Genomic DNA, 15985 nt, shown 5'->3' with positions numbered 1-15985 from the left:
ATATCAGCTGGTGGAACCATTCTGGCCTCTGCTATGTTACTCAAACACTAACACAGGTTTTGCTACTATTTAGGAAATTACTATTCAAATTAAGATGTGTGGGCTTACAAAACATTTGCATGACTGACTCGTAGCAATCTTCGATAAGTCTGGAAGTAGACCCCACTTTACCACGTCACTGGAAATGTGAGTAATAGCTACAAAATGGACGTTACATTAAATAAGATTCCTAACTGTGATGGAGAGCATAAATCCATAAGGAAAGGTTTACAAAGTTTCAAATAAAATCAACACAAATGTCATTTTCTCAAAGATTTCTATACAATCTTTCTGAAACAGATGAATGAGCCATCCTCTGCTGCCCATGAATCCTCGTGGGTCTTACTCACTTCTTCCCTATTTTCAATTCACCTGGTTTTGTTTAAAAATGTCTGTAAAAACTCTACATCATAATGCACAAAATATTAATAGTCTTGAGTCACTCTCCTCTCTTTCCATTTTGCTTCCATAGAAAAAGATTTTTAATTTTTTAAAATGATTTTGAGCAACAGTTCTCCAGGATTTCCTGGGGGGAATCAGTGTTAAACCACTTAACCCTGACTGAATGGTGAATAATTCAAGCATAAAAAAGACAACCAACTCAGGGATTAACCAGGGTTTTGTATACATGCAACAGACAACAACATCCTGTGGCAAAACACATAATTTGCTCACACGTCTTTAAACAGATCTGCAGAAAACATCTAAGATAACACAGATAGACAGAAATAAAATTTTAAGTAATACTAAGTAGTAGTTCCACATCAACAAGATGACTCTCAAGAAGCTATTAGCTAAAACCTTGGCATAGCTCAGGACGGTGTGCAGTCTGTCAATCTCAGGAAACTGGACAAATGGAGGTCAAGATAAGTTGCAGGCCTACAAATTCTCTACAGCCGATGAACAGTATCTGAAAATTATATTATATTAAAAAGAGGAAAAATCCAGCAAAGACCTGACGCTGGACCTGAGGGAACCATCGGGCCCTTCAGCTGATCCATCAAACGTTTGCTGAAGCCTCATGAGAAATGGTCTCAGTGGAAAAGCGGCTGTCAAGAAGCCATTCATAAGGAAAGGAAACAGGGAGGGAGGGCTGAGGCATGCCAAATTACACAAGAACTGGACTGAAAATTAATGCCAACAAGTCTTACGGAGTAATGAATATGATGAATTGTCAATATGTATAGACTTGGTCAAGAGACAGATACAATGGAATCTCTCTTACTACATTAAATAAATTACATTTTATTTATATAGCAACAGCTTTGGCCTCATGAAGACTTTATTAACAAATTTGCAATCAAAAGGTATCTTGCCAACTTCAGTATTTATATTTGATTACAAGGCCCGTGTTATCAGTGACATATGGCTAAAGCATTCTCGTAATCTGGGTATAAAAAGACAAAAACGATACTGGGATTAAAATTTATTTCAACTGTGATAGATATCACATCTACCCCCAAGCACTATTTATGGCACAACCTTACCAATGAGTACAAAACAAACCCACTACAGGACTACTGCAGCGTGACTATACTGTGGCTGCTTGCTTGAATTCACCAGTGACTGGATAAACATTTATTTTCTGATTTCTGAATTGACTTTTATCCCTAAAAGAACTGATGTCAGCACATTTGTAACCACCTGAGCATGGCATGATTTGGGTTTGGTTAACTACATACATTTGAAGCTACACTGATTAATGTTAAAAAAAAACTCTTACTTCCCTTTCCAAAGTGAGACACTATCTTACAGCCAGATAGTTTTGAAATTATATATCAGTATCCAACTTTGTCAATGCTCTCGATTTTCTGTTGAGAACGGCCTTGACAGGACATGATTATAACTATACCTCGATAGGAGTAATGACCAAAACCGCAGGTAAATTTAGTAATTCATATTAGAAATATTTCATTTGAATTCCTTCATTTTATAGTAATTGGGCTGCTTTAAAACCTTAACATGACAGAAGGGGGAAATGAATTAAAATTCAAAATTATACCCACCTGGGAGCTGCCCAGTTCAAACCAGACTTCTGAACACGAACAAACAGGGATTAAGAGCCCCCCTTCAGGCCTTTCTCTTGCGTTGCTGATTACTGAGAGTTTCTCATTCACATTCACACACATCTCAGCGGTTCTCCCTTTGAGCTCAGGGATCTGAACCAGCGACCTTCCAGCCACAAGCCAAGCTCTGCAGCCTTTAGGCATCCCAGCTGCTGACACATTTGCTTTCTGCGCAGCGGCTTGTTTAGAGTGAAGCGCAGCCTTCACACTTGTTCTTAACATGGAATAATAAGAATCCTACGGGTATTAATTATAGCTCAGAGAAAGGGAAACACACACACACACACACACACACACACACACACACACACACACACACACACACACACACACGCTCCTCAGCATGCTGCTGTGCAAAGTAAGTAAAAATGAACATAGTGAGAGCAGGTCAGACATACACACATAAACACAGAGAAGAGTAAAAAATAACTGGCTGAACACAAACAAGACATTTTCACACTCGCACTGACGTCCTGTGAATTTACAGCGAGTGACAGGGCGCCATGTGTCCTGCTCCTGCCTGCTCTATTTCAGCAGCACCTTCACCTAAACCAAACAGTCAAATAGTGAGAAAGTATATGACCAACTATTTTCTGTTGTGTGCTCCAGGTCAGAAAGAGAAGCTTTTTTTCTCTTTAAATCCTATCTGTACATGCAGATTTTATACACAGCATGCACACATAAAGGTCGCAAACACAAAAAACACACATTTTAAAACCTTAGTGTGTTTTAGGGGAACAATTTTCTGGAAAATGGCAAGTGAGAGACAATAAAATGAAAGCTGAGGTTGAGCAGTATTTCCTCATCCTTTTTCTTTCTTTCTTTTTTAAATCCGTTCAGCCCACCATTTTGCACTTGCAGCTTTTCCGCACACTCACAATCAGGTGAAAGCCACTATAAGAAGAATTTTCCATGCTATTGCAACAGATTTCAAATTATTCTCCTGCCCTAAAGTTTTGAGTTTGGCAAACAAAATGCTATTGCTGAAGACTGAATTTTTCATGTGTTACATTTTCATTCAGCTGCTTCCTTTAGGGGCTGTGTTGGCAGCAGATCATCTACCTCGCTCTCATCCTCTGTCCCACCAATCCTCTGCATCTCTTCCTTCACCGCATGAAGGTCTCTCTCTTTTCCTCCTGCCTAGAAGCTCCAGCTTCAACATCCTTTGTCCAATATATCCACTATAATAAAAGAAATCTCAACCTGAGCCGTCCCTCTCATGTACTCATTCCTGTCCATTCTGGTCACTCCCAATGAAAATCTCAACATCTTCAGCTCCGCCTCATGTCTTTTTATCAGTGACACCAACTTCAAACTACACCTCACAGCAGGTCTCACTATCATCTTGTAAACTTTCTCTTTCACTCTTGGTTCTATCCTTCTGTCAACCAGACATGCATCTCCACCAACTCCACCCTGCCTGCACTTTCTTCTTTCTTCACCTCTCTTCTGTACTGTCCCCTGCTTTGGATGATTGACCCCTTCACACATCACTTTTTAAAAATACTGTATTATTATGAAGAAAGAGATCTGCATTTCAAACATTTTCTTGCTTTGTTCCTAGATTTCCCTAGATATAGCATCAATGCAACTTTTGTAAAAGTTATTTCACATTTTTAAAATTTGTAACAAAATAAAATTCTCCGTAGAACCAAATGAATGCAAACCAGGAACTAAACTGTTGAAATATAAAACTGCCATCCTGCTTTTAATAAAAGAAACAGCACTCTTTCATTTCTAGTAGTCCCTGCTGATTCACAGTAGGGACAGTTTCAGCATTTCCTCCAAGCTCTGTCTCTTCCTTTCAAACTGCTGACTGACCCACCTGATTGATGGCGGGGACGCCCTCAGTTCCCGTGCAGGGAGCTAATGTGAGGACGGGCATCTCCTGACCCTCCACCTTGCGGGACTCCAGACAGTTCTGCCTCTGTTTGATCACTCCAGACTGTGAGTCGGAGTCGTCTGGGACCCTGATGGAGAAAACGAGACTCCTTTCAGTTAAGGTATTCATTGCATCGTACGGATGTGGAGCAACATGAAACCATAAAAACTCTACCACTAAAATACGTACTTAATCTCCAAGAACACACATATCTGAAAAAGAAGCAATAGCCTTTAGAGGAAGTTTGGCCTAAAGTTAAACTATAATAGGAATGTCATTGTGATGAGACCAGAGACTTTAATCATCTCCTGCATGGTCTCATTAGCCACATCAAGATCACACTCTTAATTTGACAGAAATTTATCAGTGTTTGGGAAAAAAAAAAAGATGCTCTGCACCTTTAAAAAAATCTGCTGAAGGCTACGATTCTCTAAACTCATTACTTCAGAAAGTTTCTTCCTTGTCTTCCTCTGTGATAAACTTTCTCACTCTTTCTTGTTAAAGTCTCCACTGTGCTATAAACTCGGGCTTAAGCCCTGTAGCATTAATTCAATCTGCTATCTCTCTCTGTTTTAATAACCCGTTAAAGGTTATTCTGCGTTTTAAGGGTCAGGTCTGTCTTCCCTTGAGAGCAACCGTGTTAATTCCATTCTGGGGGATTAACACCAGCCTCCAGTGGATAAATGGGTATTTAAGTGGGAGTGTGTGTGTGTGTGCTAAAGTGTGTGAAAGGGAGAGGAAGCATTTAAATGAAAGTGTTTATGTGTCTTAAAGGTATTTTGCATTGCTAGGTTGTGTGCTTGTAAGGAAGAGTCACTGCCAGAGCTTAGGGCACACTTAAGTGTGGCCGTTTAGTTATATTTGTGTGTGAGTGTGTGTTGTGTGCAGATAAGGGAGTCAGTCTGAGGAAGCAGATCCCATGGGAACTCAGCCAATCAGGACACGGGGAGACATTTAACCCACAGAGACAGTTAGGCGTTGAAGAGGACATGAAAATGGGCTGTATATGTGAGCAGATGTGGTTGAAAACTGCTTGAGTTGCACATTTATGCAAAGGTAAATGAGAGCGACCAGTTACAACTCATCATTTTTCACTACTGGTGTGAAAGGGCATACTTTAACCTGAACCTCTTTTCATGACCACAACCAAGTAGTTTTTAATGGAAGCGAAAGTAAGAAGTGAGGGGGAAAAAAAAAGAAGCAAAGGTCCCACATTGACGCAAACCCAGTGGGACCTTTGCTTCTTCACACCCTCAAATCAGGGTGTCATAGCTGTTAACATTGGAAATGATGCAAACTGCTTACACGTCTCTTAACCATTGCTGCTTTCCAAACATTTCAAGGTGGCGGCAGTGAATGCAAACATTAGTAAAACTTGTGATGCATTTGTGAGTTGCTAAATAAGTCATATACAAAGTGCTGATCAGACTCCATTCATGAGCAGCCATGCTATAGCTGCTGCAGCTGTGTTTTTGAGCGCAAAAAACCAAGCTGAGCTTTATCGCTAGTTATGCACCAGTGGCTCTACACTGCTACTACTACTTGTAGTATTCATATGTATGCATTTATAAACGGTGCTGCCATTGCATTAAAATCAATTAGGTAAAGTGGTTGGGGAGCAATTATTGTATTGATCTGTACAAAAAGTTAAAACATATGTTCCCTCAGATGTCTCGTGACATTGAAGTTGAGACCTGCATTGATGGTTTACTGTAAAAAAAAAACCAAAAACAAAAAACCCACACCTAACCTGATGGTTTAGACACTCTGGGTGTTTTTACTGATTTATCCATGAGATATAATCAACAGCAGTGAACATTGAAATGAAGGCTGCCTGAGTTTGACAAATCACAAATGGTCACAACGGCACTTGTGGTTGAAGCGATTTAAGTGGTTGTCCTCGAAGGGGAGATTGGCCAAGCATAAATCACTTTTTTATGAATAGAATTAGCGTTAAAGAATCCAGGACACAGATTAAAAACAGAGCATTTACAACTCCAGCAGCAGAGGCTGGCGTAGACCTGGATAATGGCTAATCTGTAAAACTTGTCTGTGACCCTGTTTTTTAAAAAAAGGAATAACTCACTCAGTTTTACAAAGCTGTTAAAAAGCTTCGCAGAGATAGAGGTATCCCCTATGGGGAGCAAAGTAAACTTTAAGTGTATACAGCAAAATGTTCTTCTTTAGAAGTTGAGGATAAACAAAAAGGTAGAAAAGCACAAAAAGAAATTATCTTATCATAACAATGAGCCAGGCAGTATTTAAGCCACTTTCGGCATTAGCTTTAAAAATTCTCTTCTCACTTTGCATACTCAGCAGGAGCTTTTCCTAGACAGATAAGTCTCCAGACACACACACAGACACACACACATACTTACTTGAGCTCTGGGTAGACATTGTCCAAGTACCACTTGAAGGATTTACAGTTGAGCTTCTTCCGAAGTTCCACTCTGCTTCGGATACTGAACACAGGCAGAAACAGACAATCAGATTGATACAGAAGCTGGCAGATGATCAGCAAACAATTTTCATTAAAATTATTTTTCTCTGCCACTATCATATGGGGAGAAAAAGCAATAAGGCAACTACACAAAATAAAACTGACACAAGTAATGACAAACTAAGAGTTCAACCATTACCAATAACGGAGGTGTGTGATATGAAAACAGGTAAAATCTTAAAGCAGAGCTGCAGCATCATCTACATGTGCAGGACTGATAATCACTGACATGTATTCACCGACAACTGTCGCCAGCGTCTATTACTGGCTGCATTTCTGATACTCATATCTTTTCTGCTATCAAAACAGATAAACCATTTATTTTAGGCTTAACCCTTATTTTTTTAAGAGTAACACACCAGGCTGAAAAGCTGAGCTGCAGTCCTCTCACTGTTTAAATTGCTGAAAGAAAACAAAAGCAACACTTTCAGAGCACATTAAATAACTAAGAGTTAAAGGAAATACCCTTTTAGTTTCTCTGATTGTATTATTCCATTGTGCAAATCAATGAACACACTATTTTATGGCCTTATTCTGTGCCCTAATTCAGTTTGATTGTGGTAGCTGCTAGGGGCAGTTAACTTGATAAAGGAAGGAGTTTATACTTCTGTGAGTTAACTTTGGTAAAATGTAACAATCTGTCCCTTTCTTTTACTTTATGCTTGAATTTTAATGGTGAACAAAGTTAGGGTACATTTCCATTAAATTACTTGTGGTAAGACAATACTACAAGTCCCCGTGCTTTGGTGCAAATAAAGAAACACCAGTCCTGTTTGAATATCTGAGGACTAAGAGGCAACGCAGATGACACACTGACATGTGAGAGTCAGATGTACTTGTGTGTTCTTACTCTCCGTAGGATTTGCCTCGTGCTGCCGGGCGAGCGGAGTAATAAAAGAGCCGGAAGTCATCCATCCACACCTCGGCTGTACGACGTGTGTTCCTGCAAACGCACAACCACACACTTACATCACACTCAGGCTAAAAGTCATTAATGGTGACCATGTGCTACTCTGAATATTCCTCTTGTTGATTTATACAAGGTCACTGGACAAATTTAAACCAGACAACGAGTAAGCTAACGTCACGTTCCTGAAATTAATAATGTGCTTTCTGAAAGACATTTTGCAATTTAGTTGGAAAACAGAAATTTTTGATGTTAAAGTTTTCTTGAGCAACAAAGGTTTTTGCTTTAATCACTCAGATAAGAATGTGACCCAAGACTAGTTTCAACTTTGTGTTTCCCAGCTCTGTGAAATATATTAATTGTGTATGAGAAAGAGAGCTTTGGGACTTAAAATGATGTTATGTCTTTATTTGATCCTCAGGCTGCAGATTTTGTTTTCATAAATATAAAAACAGGAGGTGCATAATTGGCCTTTTTATTTAACACTATGTGAGACATCAAAAATCATTTTATGCATGTGTGATTATGACTGACAAAATGCATTGTGAAACCAAGAGGTAATTTATTAATCACATACAAACAGAATGAGAACAAACAGAACAGCTTCATCTCAGATACAGCAACACAACCTCTGTGCTGTAATGTAATGTAGTATTTGCATATATATGTAAGGTCAGGTCTCGCCCTCATTTGCAGTCTGAACTACTTCTGAATATGATCCAGCTGTTATTTTAACCACAGCGAACAGATGAGCGGCTGCAGGAGGAAGGAGAAATGGAAGGAAGTAAAAACAGACATCATTTACCTGCTGCCTTTAAACACACAAAGAAACAACCCACCTCTAGATGTGGTCTGGCTGATTTATTTATTTAAAATGTATTTTTTTTTGCATTTTTAGCCTCAACAGGACAGCTCAGAGTGGACAAGAAAGCAGGTAGAGAGTAGGGGGACATAAATGCAGAAAAAGGTCTGGAGGAGACCTAAACCCTGGTTCCTGCACCACCGTTGGTATATAGATCACATACTTAACCAAGTGAGCCGGATCACCTGCTCAATCAGAACCTTAGCCAGATCAATCAGATCCCATTCTGACCTCACTGGAGTCTCTTTGCATGTTCACCTGCCCTAGCGTGCACATTTACAAACAGATCAGCCATGATATTCAAACAACTGACAGCTGCAGGGAATAATTCATGTAGACGTTATTTGGACCGCACACCTCAACACTGATTCGAGCACACTCCCTCACCACAATGAAAAAATAGGACTCTCTAACGTCACTACCCCTGCTCGTCCCCATAGGACAATTTGATCTGCTGACCTCAAAAACAACTTCCTGAATATCAGATGCTCCAGATCTCAATCCAGCTGGGCACCAGAGAAACCATGGAACCATGGAGTGTGTATAACAGATACAAGCGTATACATAACCTCTGTGAGATCTCTTTAACGCACTTTTTAAAGTCTAATTTGAAAGCCTTGAGCTGAGAATTTTGGCAAACACCATCTTGACCGCATGTTCATACATGTACAGTGGCGACTTGTTCACTGAGAAGATGCTGAACGAGTCAATAATTTACAAAATCACGATCAAAGTGTAATTAATATGACCCGAAACCTGTGACTGCATCAGAAAGAATGCAAGTTTAAGGCACTTAAACATTGGTTGTATCCACCTTTTACTGTACAGTTCAGTGGCATTCAGTGTACATACAATATAAGCTGTAACGCAGTGTGTAGAAGAGATCACAACAAAGGCTGTCATATGGCTGGCTGCGATGTTTTCTGCATTTGCATTCAAGCACATCATGTTTTCTTCTATTCAGGCAGGACTTCCACATATAGAGCCATGTTGATACCAAGTGTAAGTCATAGCTACTGCTGTATCTCATCATTTCGGTTCAACTCACTGCACTTTATTCACCCACACAGCGCTAACAGTAAACCACATTTTCACTATCTCTCATCTCCATTTACTCTATTTTTCCCTCCCTCTGTCTCTCTGTAGTAATTAGCTATTAGCTGAGTTTCTGTGAGCTGTGAACAATCTCACTGAAATGACAGAAACCCTCCATTACAGGCATTACACACACTGGCTGTGGCAGCTTAATGAAAGGGGAAGAGAGAGGGGATATGAGATGCTTGTAGGCGTATAAACATAAATATGTGTCACATGCAGGCTTACAATTAAATCCTCTCACTGTGCACACGCAAGCAGGCAAACACGAGGTCACAGCAGCAGACCTCAGCGAGGGAGGAAACAGCATAAACTTTGTAATCGAATTATTAAGCAGCCCCTTTTTATTTAGCATATTCATAATCCAGACTGCCAGCACTGAAGCCTCGAGCTAATTAACCAGCAGAGCAACACGAGAGCAGACAACAGCAGCTTTGTTTGGGAGGACGGCGTTGATCACAAACATCAGGCCATCGTGATACAAATAAAAGTCATCTTCTTCTGCGCAGAACAGATGTTGCCTCGGTAACGGCCAACAGGGAGCAAAATGAGCAACTAAACAGCCCAACTGAAAAAAAAGTATCAGTGTTGGCATGGATTAGCTGCTTGACACAAAACAATAAATTTATATGAGCCATTTGGCCGAGGCTTCGCTCCAAAGTGCCATTTAGCAGTGGGAGCGCTCATTTTGGGAACAGAACCCTTCATTCTGGCATCTTTAGTGCCTTGCTCTGTCCATTAAGCCACAAAGGGGACCTCAACTCCCAACGCTGGCAGTGCTAGCGCCAGTGCTTGCATGCTGAGGTTTATGAATTAGTGAACTGTTAAAGGAAAAAAAAAATCACCTGACAAATCATCAATATATTCGTGAGTTAATTTGTGAAAAAAAAGCACCGCAGTTTGGGTTTCGATAACCTCTCACTGGTCTTCTACTTTCATTTGTCATTTTAAGCGTTTCCCAGAATGACTTTTAATACATGCTTCAACATAATATTGGATATTCACTAGCAAAGGGCCCAATTAAACTAATGGGTTTTAATATTAAATGAAGAAATTGAGTTTCTCTCTTGTGGCAACTTTTTAATGTAAATTTTTAGCTCATGTTCCCTAATAGGCATTGAAGAGTCTAAAGCATAAGATGAAGAGCAAAATACGGGACACGGGAGGCAAAGTAAAAGTCCAAAAGGGAAGAATTTGAAGGCTCGGGTCATACACAAGGGGTCAATAAACATGGCAAACAATCCAGAAGAGCATAAAAGCATAAAAGTAGCCAGTAGTCATACCCAAGGAAATCCTTTTATAAGCACAAGGAAAATATTCAAATAAATAGAAAAAAAGGAAACTAGCTTGACTACTCTGACTAATGAGAGGAAAACAAGAAACTTCTTATACTGTAAGCGTGTCTGCATGTGTGTGGTAGGAAATTGAAGGGAAGAACAAAGGAAGGAAGTAAAACTAATGGGAGTACAAAATAATTGAGTAAATCACTTGACACAAACATGATCAAAATCCCAAACCGTGCCATTATTAGGAACACACCTTGCAGTCATGTTTACTTTGTTCTTGACCCTGTAATCTAAATGGAGTTGTTATTGTAGCCATGATTGATCTATTTATACAAGACCAATTCGGAAGCATTCTGAGCACATTAGTCCTGTTAATGGATTATTGGGCTGCCTGAAAGCATCTTTCTGTTCAAACTCTTTGACAGGGGCAGAATAAGAATACAGCTTATGCTAATAGGATAATATTGTGCTCGCAGCTCAAAGGCTCCCAGGCAGCTGTAAATCCACTTTAACAATGATGGGAGCATCATTTGGAGGCTGCAACACACACACAGCTCCGAATGGCAATGCTGCATGTCTGTTTCCTCTGCATGCCACAGCAATTCAGTCACACAAAAGTGATCTCGTATTATTAGTTAGGCAGGAAGGTTAGCGCATGCTCGAGGATTATATAAATTTACAAAAAAGTCAGATATGTTATTAATTCAGTACCAAAGTTCGTTAACAAACAGTATTTAGGCTAGAAGGTCAGCACCACGGAGATAGCAGAAACTAGACAGACACGATATTCCTCACATAATTAATTTACCTCCAGCATATTAAATTAAAGATGTTGAGTGACTGAGCAAACACAGAAGGTAGGACATGCATAATGTTAATAACAGCTGCAATGGTATAATATAAATCAAAGATTCTGTGGGAATATGAGTTTGCACATATCCTCAAAGGGGATCCGTTATTCTTGATATTTATGCAGCTGCATTTTAGAAAGTGAAGACAAAAAAAGTGAAGAAAAGAGCCAAATATGAGCCAAGTATGAATGAGACCACTGATGGAAGAAAGTAAACTTCTTAGCTGTGAGATTTAATAGCAAAGCTGAGGCTGAATTCTTGTCATTCCTATGACCAGCTAGTCTTTAGACCCAGTATATGCAGGTCTGAAGACCACTTTTTCTGGACTTTGGGTTAGAGCTGATTCTATTTTGGTAAACGTTTTATTTTTGCGTTTGATGTTTTCCTTGGATGCAATCAAAGCCTGCTCAAATGTGATTGGTCCAGTTGAGTACAAGCAGAAACCCTCTGCTTCTTCTTGTCCCGAGCCTACAGATACACTTGGAAGGGTTTATTTATTGAAAATATATTTTCACTGAATTTTTCCAGGAGAGAGTTCAAAAGCATTGGAGTGTGGACACAGACGGCTGCGTGTTAACACTGTGATCTTCTAAATGTCAGGAACAGAGCAGATTCCTTCGGTCCAAATGGTCATTATAGTGATTCACTGTCGACTCATGACACTGAGTCAATAATGAGTGAGCAGACGGGAAAAAAAATACATTTGTTTGCTGCAAGAAGTGTAGCACTTTAAAAAATTGTGATACTTATAACTTTGTTCAATCTAACATTGAATTTCTCAAATATTTCTTATACATGGCAAAAAAAAAAAAAAGAAAAAAAAAAGAAACATAAGCCATTATAGATCAGTTTCATCTGCTTTAGTACAAATGAAAGTGACAAAGAAAGGCATCAACACAGCAGCAACAGGAGCCACCTCTTGGTATCTCCTCCATGCTCTTGAGTCTGTTCCCAGAGATTAAACAAACCTTACAATATTGTGGAGGAGCTGGGCTACATGTGCAGCCTAAATTTGCTGCAGGTATCGTCTCATACTATCAGCAGTGACAAGGAAACGAGCAAAAAGAAAAAGTAGAAAAAACTCAGTCAGGAGGACTAAGAAGAGGGTCTGTTGCCACCTCTCCAACACCTCTGTTGTCCCTCTGAATTGCACCGAAACAGGTGAAGTGAATTCACAAAGGTTCATGCTCAAGTATTACTGATTTTTTTGTTAAACCGTGATAAAAATAGTTCTATAAATTATCCTTCAGACACTTACTTGATGTATGTGTTGGCGTTGCCTTCAGGAAACACATATGGGTGTTTCTTCCTGAAGACGTGACCCACTCTGCTGCAGGGCAGGATCTCCAGACTGCCGCCACACTGCCAAACCCGGAATGAGATCTCTGCACACAACACAAACAGACATAAGAAAGACTTTTAAATTCCCTGATATTGATATATGAAGCGATTATTAAAGTTTCACTAAAGCTGTATAAAATGTCAATCATATATATTTAATCTCTGTAATATTCTGGATATTTATAATTGAGTTATTTGTTATATTTTGTAACTCTGTAATATATTGTATTATTTACTTTAGTTCAGTCTGTTACTGTTCCTGTTGTACTGAAAAATGTAAATAAAATCACTGATAATTTTGGTTTGGTTTTCATGCAGCTGTGACAAACTGTAAACTTAAACAATCTGAGCTGATCACTGGGAGCAGCTTTGATTATTTTGTATTAATGGCATAAAGTTGATGATGAGAGTTCTTATAGTCAAATACAGAAACGTCTCAAAATAAAATAATGACGAAGAGTAAATCTGTCTGTAAGACTTTAATGAAACTGAAGGCTTAATATCTAATAAAAAGCCTTACAGCAAAATTTGATTGCAAAGTCAAAAATAATTAAATTCAGGTAGAGACATTTCGTATATGAAGACGCGGGATGTTTTTGTTTAAAGATATTCAGGCATCCAGCTCAATTAACTGCCATGAATGGTAAAATTATACTTATTCAAATATTTCTCTGTATTTTCACTAATGCTCAACTGTAATAAGAGGGATCAGAAAAAAAGTATTTATGACTTGGCTGAAGTAGCTTTATTCAGTGATGTAAGTTTTATTTTTCTTGTTTTTTTAAAGCTAAAGTTGTGTGTGTGTGTGTGTGTGTGGGGGGGGGGGGGGTTCTCTTTTATCCTAAACAAAATGACAATTGACCCAAGAATGCTCATCCCTTACACAAAGCCAAGAATAGAGTTATCTGTTCTGTGTATCTTTATCAGTGTCACTATGTAATTTTTCAAAAATGTTTTATTTCTTCTGCGAAGCACTTTGTGATGTTCTGCTCTTGAAAGGCACCCTAAATAAATGTCGCCTTTCATCCTAAGCTTTGTTTTTTACAAAGCACCTGTCACACAGCCCAAAGTGCTTCAAATGGCATGGCTGAAGCAGTAAATAATAAATGTTGCACTTCAAAATCCCCTTTTCAGTCTATCCTTCACGTCCTCTATCAGAGGCCTGGGAGCTTGAGGGTCCAACACAGTATCGTTGCTGTTCCTAGGACTGCGCTCTTCTGGACAGAGATCTCAAATGTTGTTCCTGGAATCTGCTGGAGCCACTCGCCTAGCTTGGGGGTCACTGTACTGAGCGCCCTGATTACCACTAGAACCACTGTTACCTTCACCCTCCACATCTTGTCAAATTCTTCTCTCAACTCTTGGTACTTCTCCAGCTTCTCATGTTCCTTCTTCCTGATCTTGCTGTCATTCAGTATAGCTACATCTATCACTACGGCCATCTCCCTCTGTTTATCCACCTCTAATATGTCTGGTTGGTTAGCCATCACCAGTTTGTCTGTATGTATCTGGAAGTCCCACAGGAACTTAGATCCGTCATTCTCAACTACCCTAGGTGTCCCATTTTGACCTCAGGACTTGTTCCTGTTGGTCACTTGGTTATGGTGTTCGATGTATGCCCTGCCTGCTAGCATCTTGCACCCTACTGTTATGTGCTGGATTTTCTCAAGGGCAACTGTACACAGCCTGCACCTGGGGTCTTGCCTGGTGTGATAGACCCCTGCCTCTATGGATCTTGTACTTGGAGCTTGCTTCTGTGCTGCCATGATTAGTGCCGCTTTCCTGCCTTTCAGTCCAGCTTTGTCCAGCCACTGGTAGGATTTCTGATTGTCAGACAGTTCTTCTATCTGCTGGTGGTATCTGCAAGGACCTGTCCTTACATGTCCTTATTGCACCTCTTTTTTCTTGGATTTTTGCTGCCTGAAGTATTAACTAAGCATGCTGTCAGTGAAGGCCATCTTCCTGATGTGCTCATGGGTGTGGATGTTCAAGCTAGTCCTCAGCCTCTTTCATTGCACTTAGTGTACAGTCTCAGGGTGCTAGGCTTGGGGTGAAACCCTCCATTCATGGTCAGGAGCTTCCTTGTCTTGATGTCTGTGGCTTCTATCTCCTCCTTTGGGCACCTTATTATCCCAGCAGGGTACCTGATCACTGGCAGGGAGTAGGTTTTGATAACCCGGATATTGTTCTTAACATTTAGCTGACTCTTCAGGACTTGCCTCACTCTCTGCAAGTACTTGGTGGTTCTAGCTTTCCTAGCAGCCTGTTAGTGGTTCCCATTTCCCTGTGGGATTCCAAGATACTTGTAGCATGATCCCATAAGTTCTTTCTTCCTTCCCCCTGGTTAACGAGGAGGTGGCTAACGATTGCTCCATTCTGTAGTCGGTATCCATAGCCAGTCTTGTCAGTGATCTCACTGAGGGGGTTCAGGCCTATACAGAACAGCAGTGGGGACAGACTACCTCCTTGGTAGATCGTGCACTTGATGGTGACTTGTGCTATGGGCTTGAAGTTGGCCTCTAGTGTTGTACGTCACATCCCAATGGAGTTCCTGATAAAGGTTCTTAGGGTCCTGTTGATCTTGTTTATTTCTAGGCATTCCAGGATCCAGGTGCAGGGCACTGGAGTCATAGACCTTCTTGTAGTCAATCCAGGTAGGGCACAGGTTGGTCAGTCTGGACTTGCAATCTCAGAGGTACTGTCCATAGTACTCCGTTCACATTATCTAGCAGATCCTCAGATGGTACTTCACTTAGTCTTAGTAACCAGCTACGGAGGATCCAGGTTTCAAGCTTTGCCATGATACCCTCTCTCAGGACAGTTCCTCAAGCACTCAACAATCCTCCTTCCATTGCACTTGGGGCTTGGTACCCAATCTCGGGTGGAGGTGATGATATCGCCCCCATGAGCCGTCATCCTGGCTCCCCCTTGCCGTAGCATTAGTGTTGTACCTTGTCAAACTCTAGACATGAGAATATTTCCTTCTACTGAATGTTGGAACACTGAGCTACTAGTGGTTTGACTGTCAATCTGGATGCTGGGTATCGAAGATTCCATAGATCCCTCATCCTATTCATCCTATTCATGTAACCCCTTCCACTTCCACTTTGTGGGGCGATCGTGGCTCAAGAGTTGGGAGTTCGCCTTGTAATCGGA

The 15985-nt window shown here is 40.3% G+C and overlaps 1 protein-coding gene across 1 annotated transcript in view; it reads right to left on the bottom strand.

Moving 5' to 3' along the window:
* Positions 1 to 15985, bottom strand: part of galnt14 (UDP-N-acetyl-alpha-D-galactosamine:polypeptide N-acetylgalactosaminyltransferase 14 (GalNAc-T14)) — a 238557-nt gene that overhangs the window by 18348 nt on the left and 204224 nt on the right. Inside the window, exons 10-13 of the mRNA XM_076874145.1 lie at positions 12747 to 12873; positions 7338 to 7430; positions 6366 to 6449; positions 3931 to 4075 (exon numbers count right to left, since the gene is read on the bottom strand). Of these exons, the coding sequence (XP_076730260.1) occupies positions 3931 to 4075; positions 6366 to 6449; positions 7338 to 7430; positions 12747 to 12873 (449 nt within the window). The remainder of the gene's footprint in view (positions 1 to 3930; positions 4076 to 6365; positions 6450 to 7337; positions 7431 to 12746; positions 12874 to 15985) is intronic.

This window comes from Maylandia zebra, linkage group LG15 (assembly GCF_041146795.1).
Source record: "Maylandia zebra isolate NMK-2024a linkage group LG15, Mzebra_GT3a, whole genome shotgun sequence".
NCBI lineage: Eukaryota > Metazoa > Chordata > Actinopteri > Cichliformes > Cichlidae > Maylandia > Maylandia zebra.
This window is presented reverse-complemented; position numbering and strand designations above follow the sequence as displayed.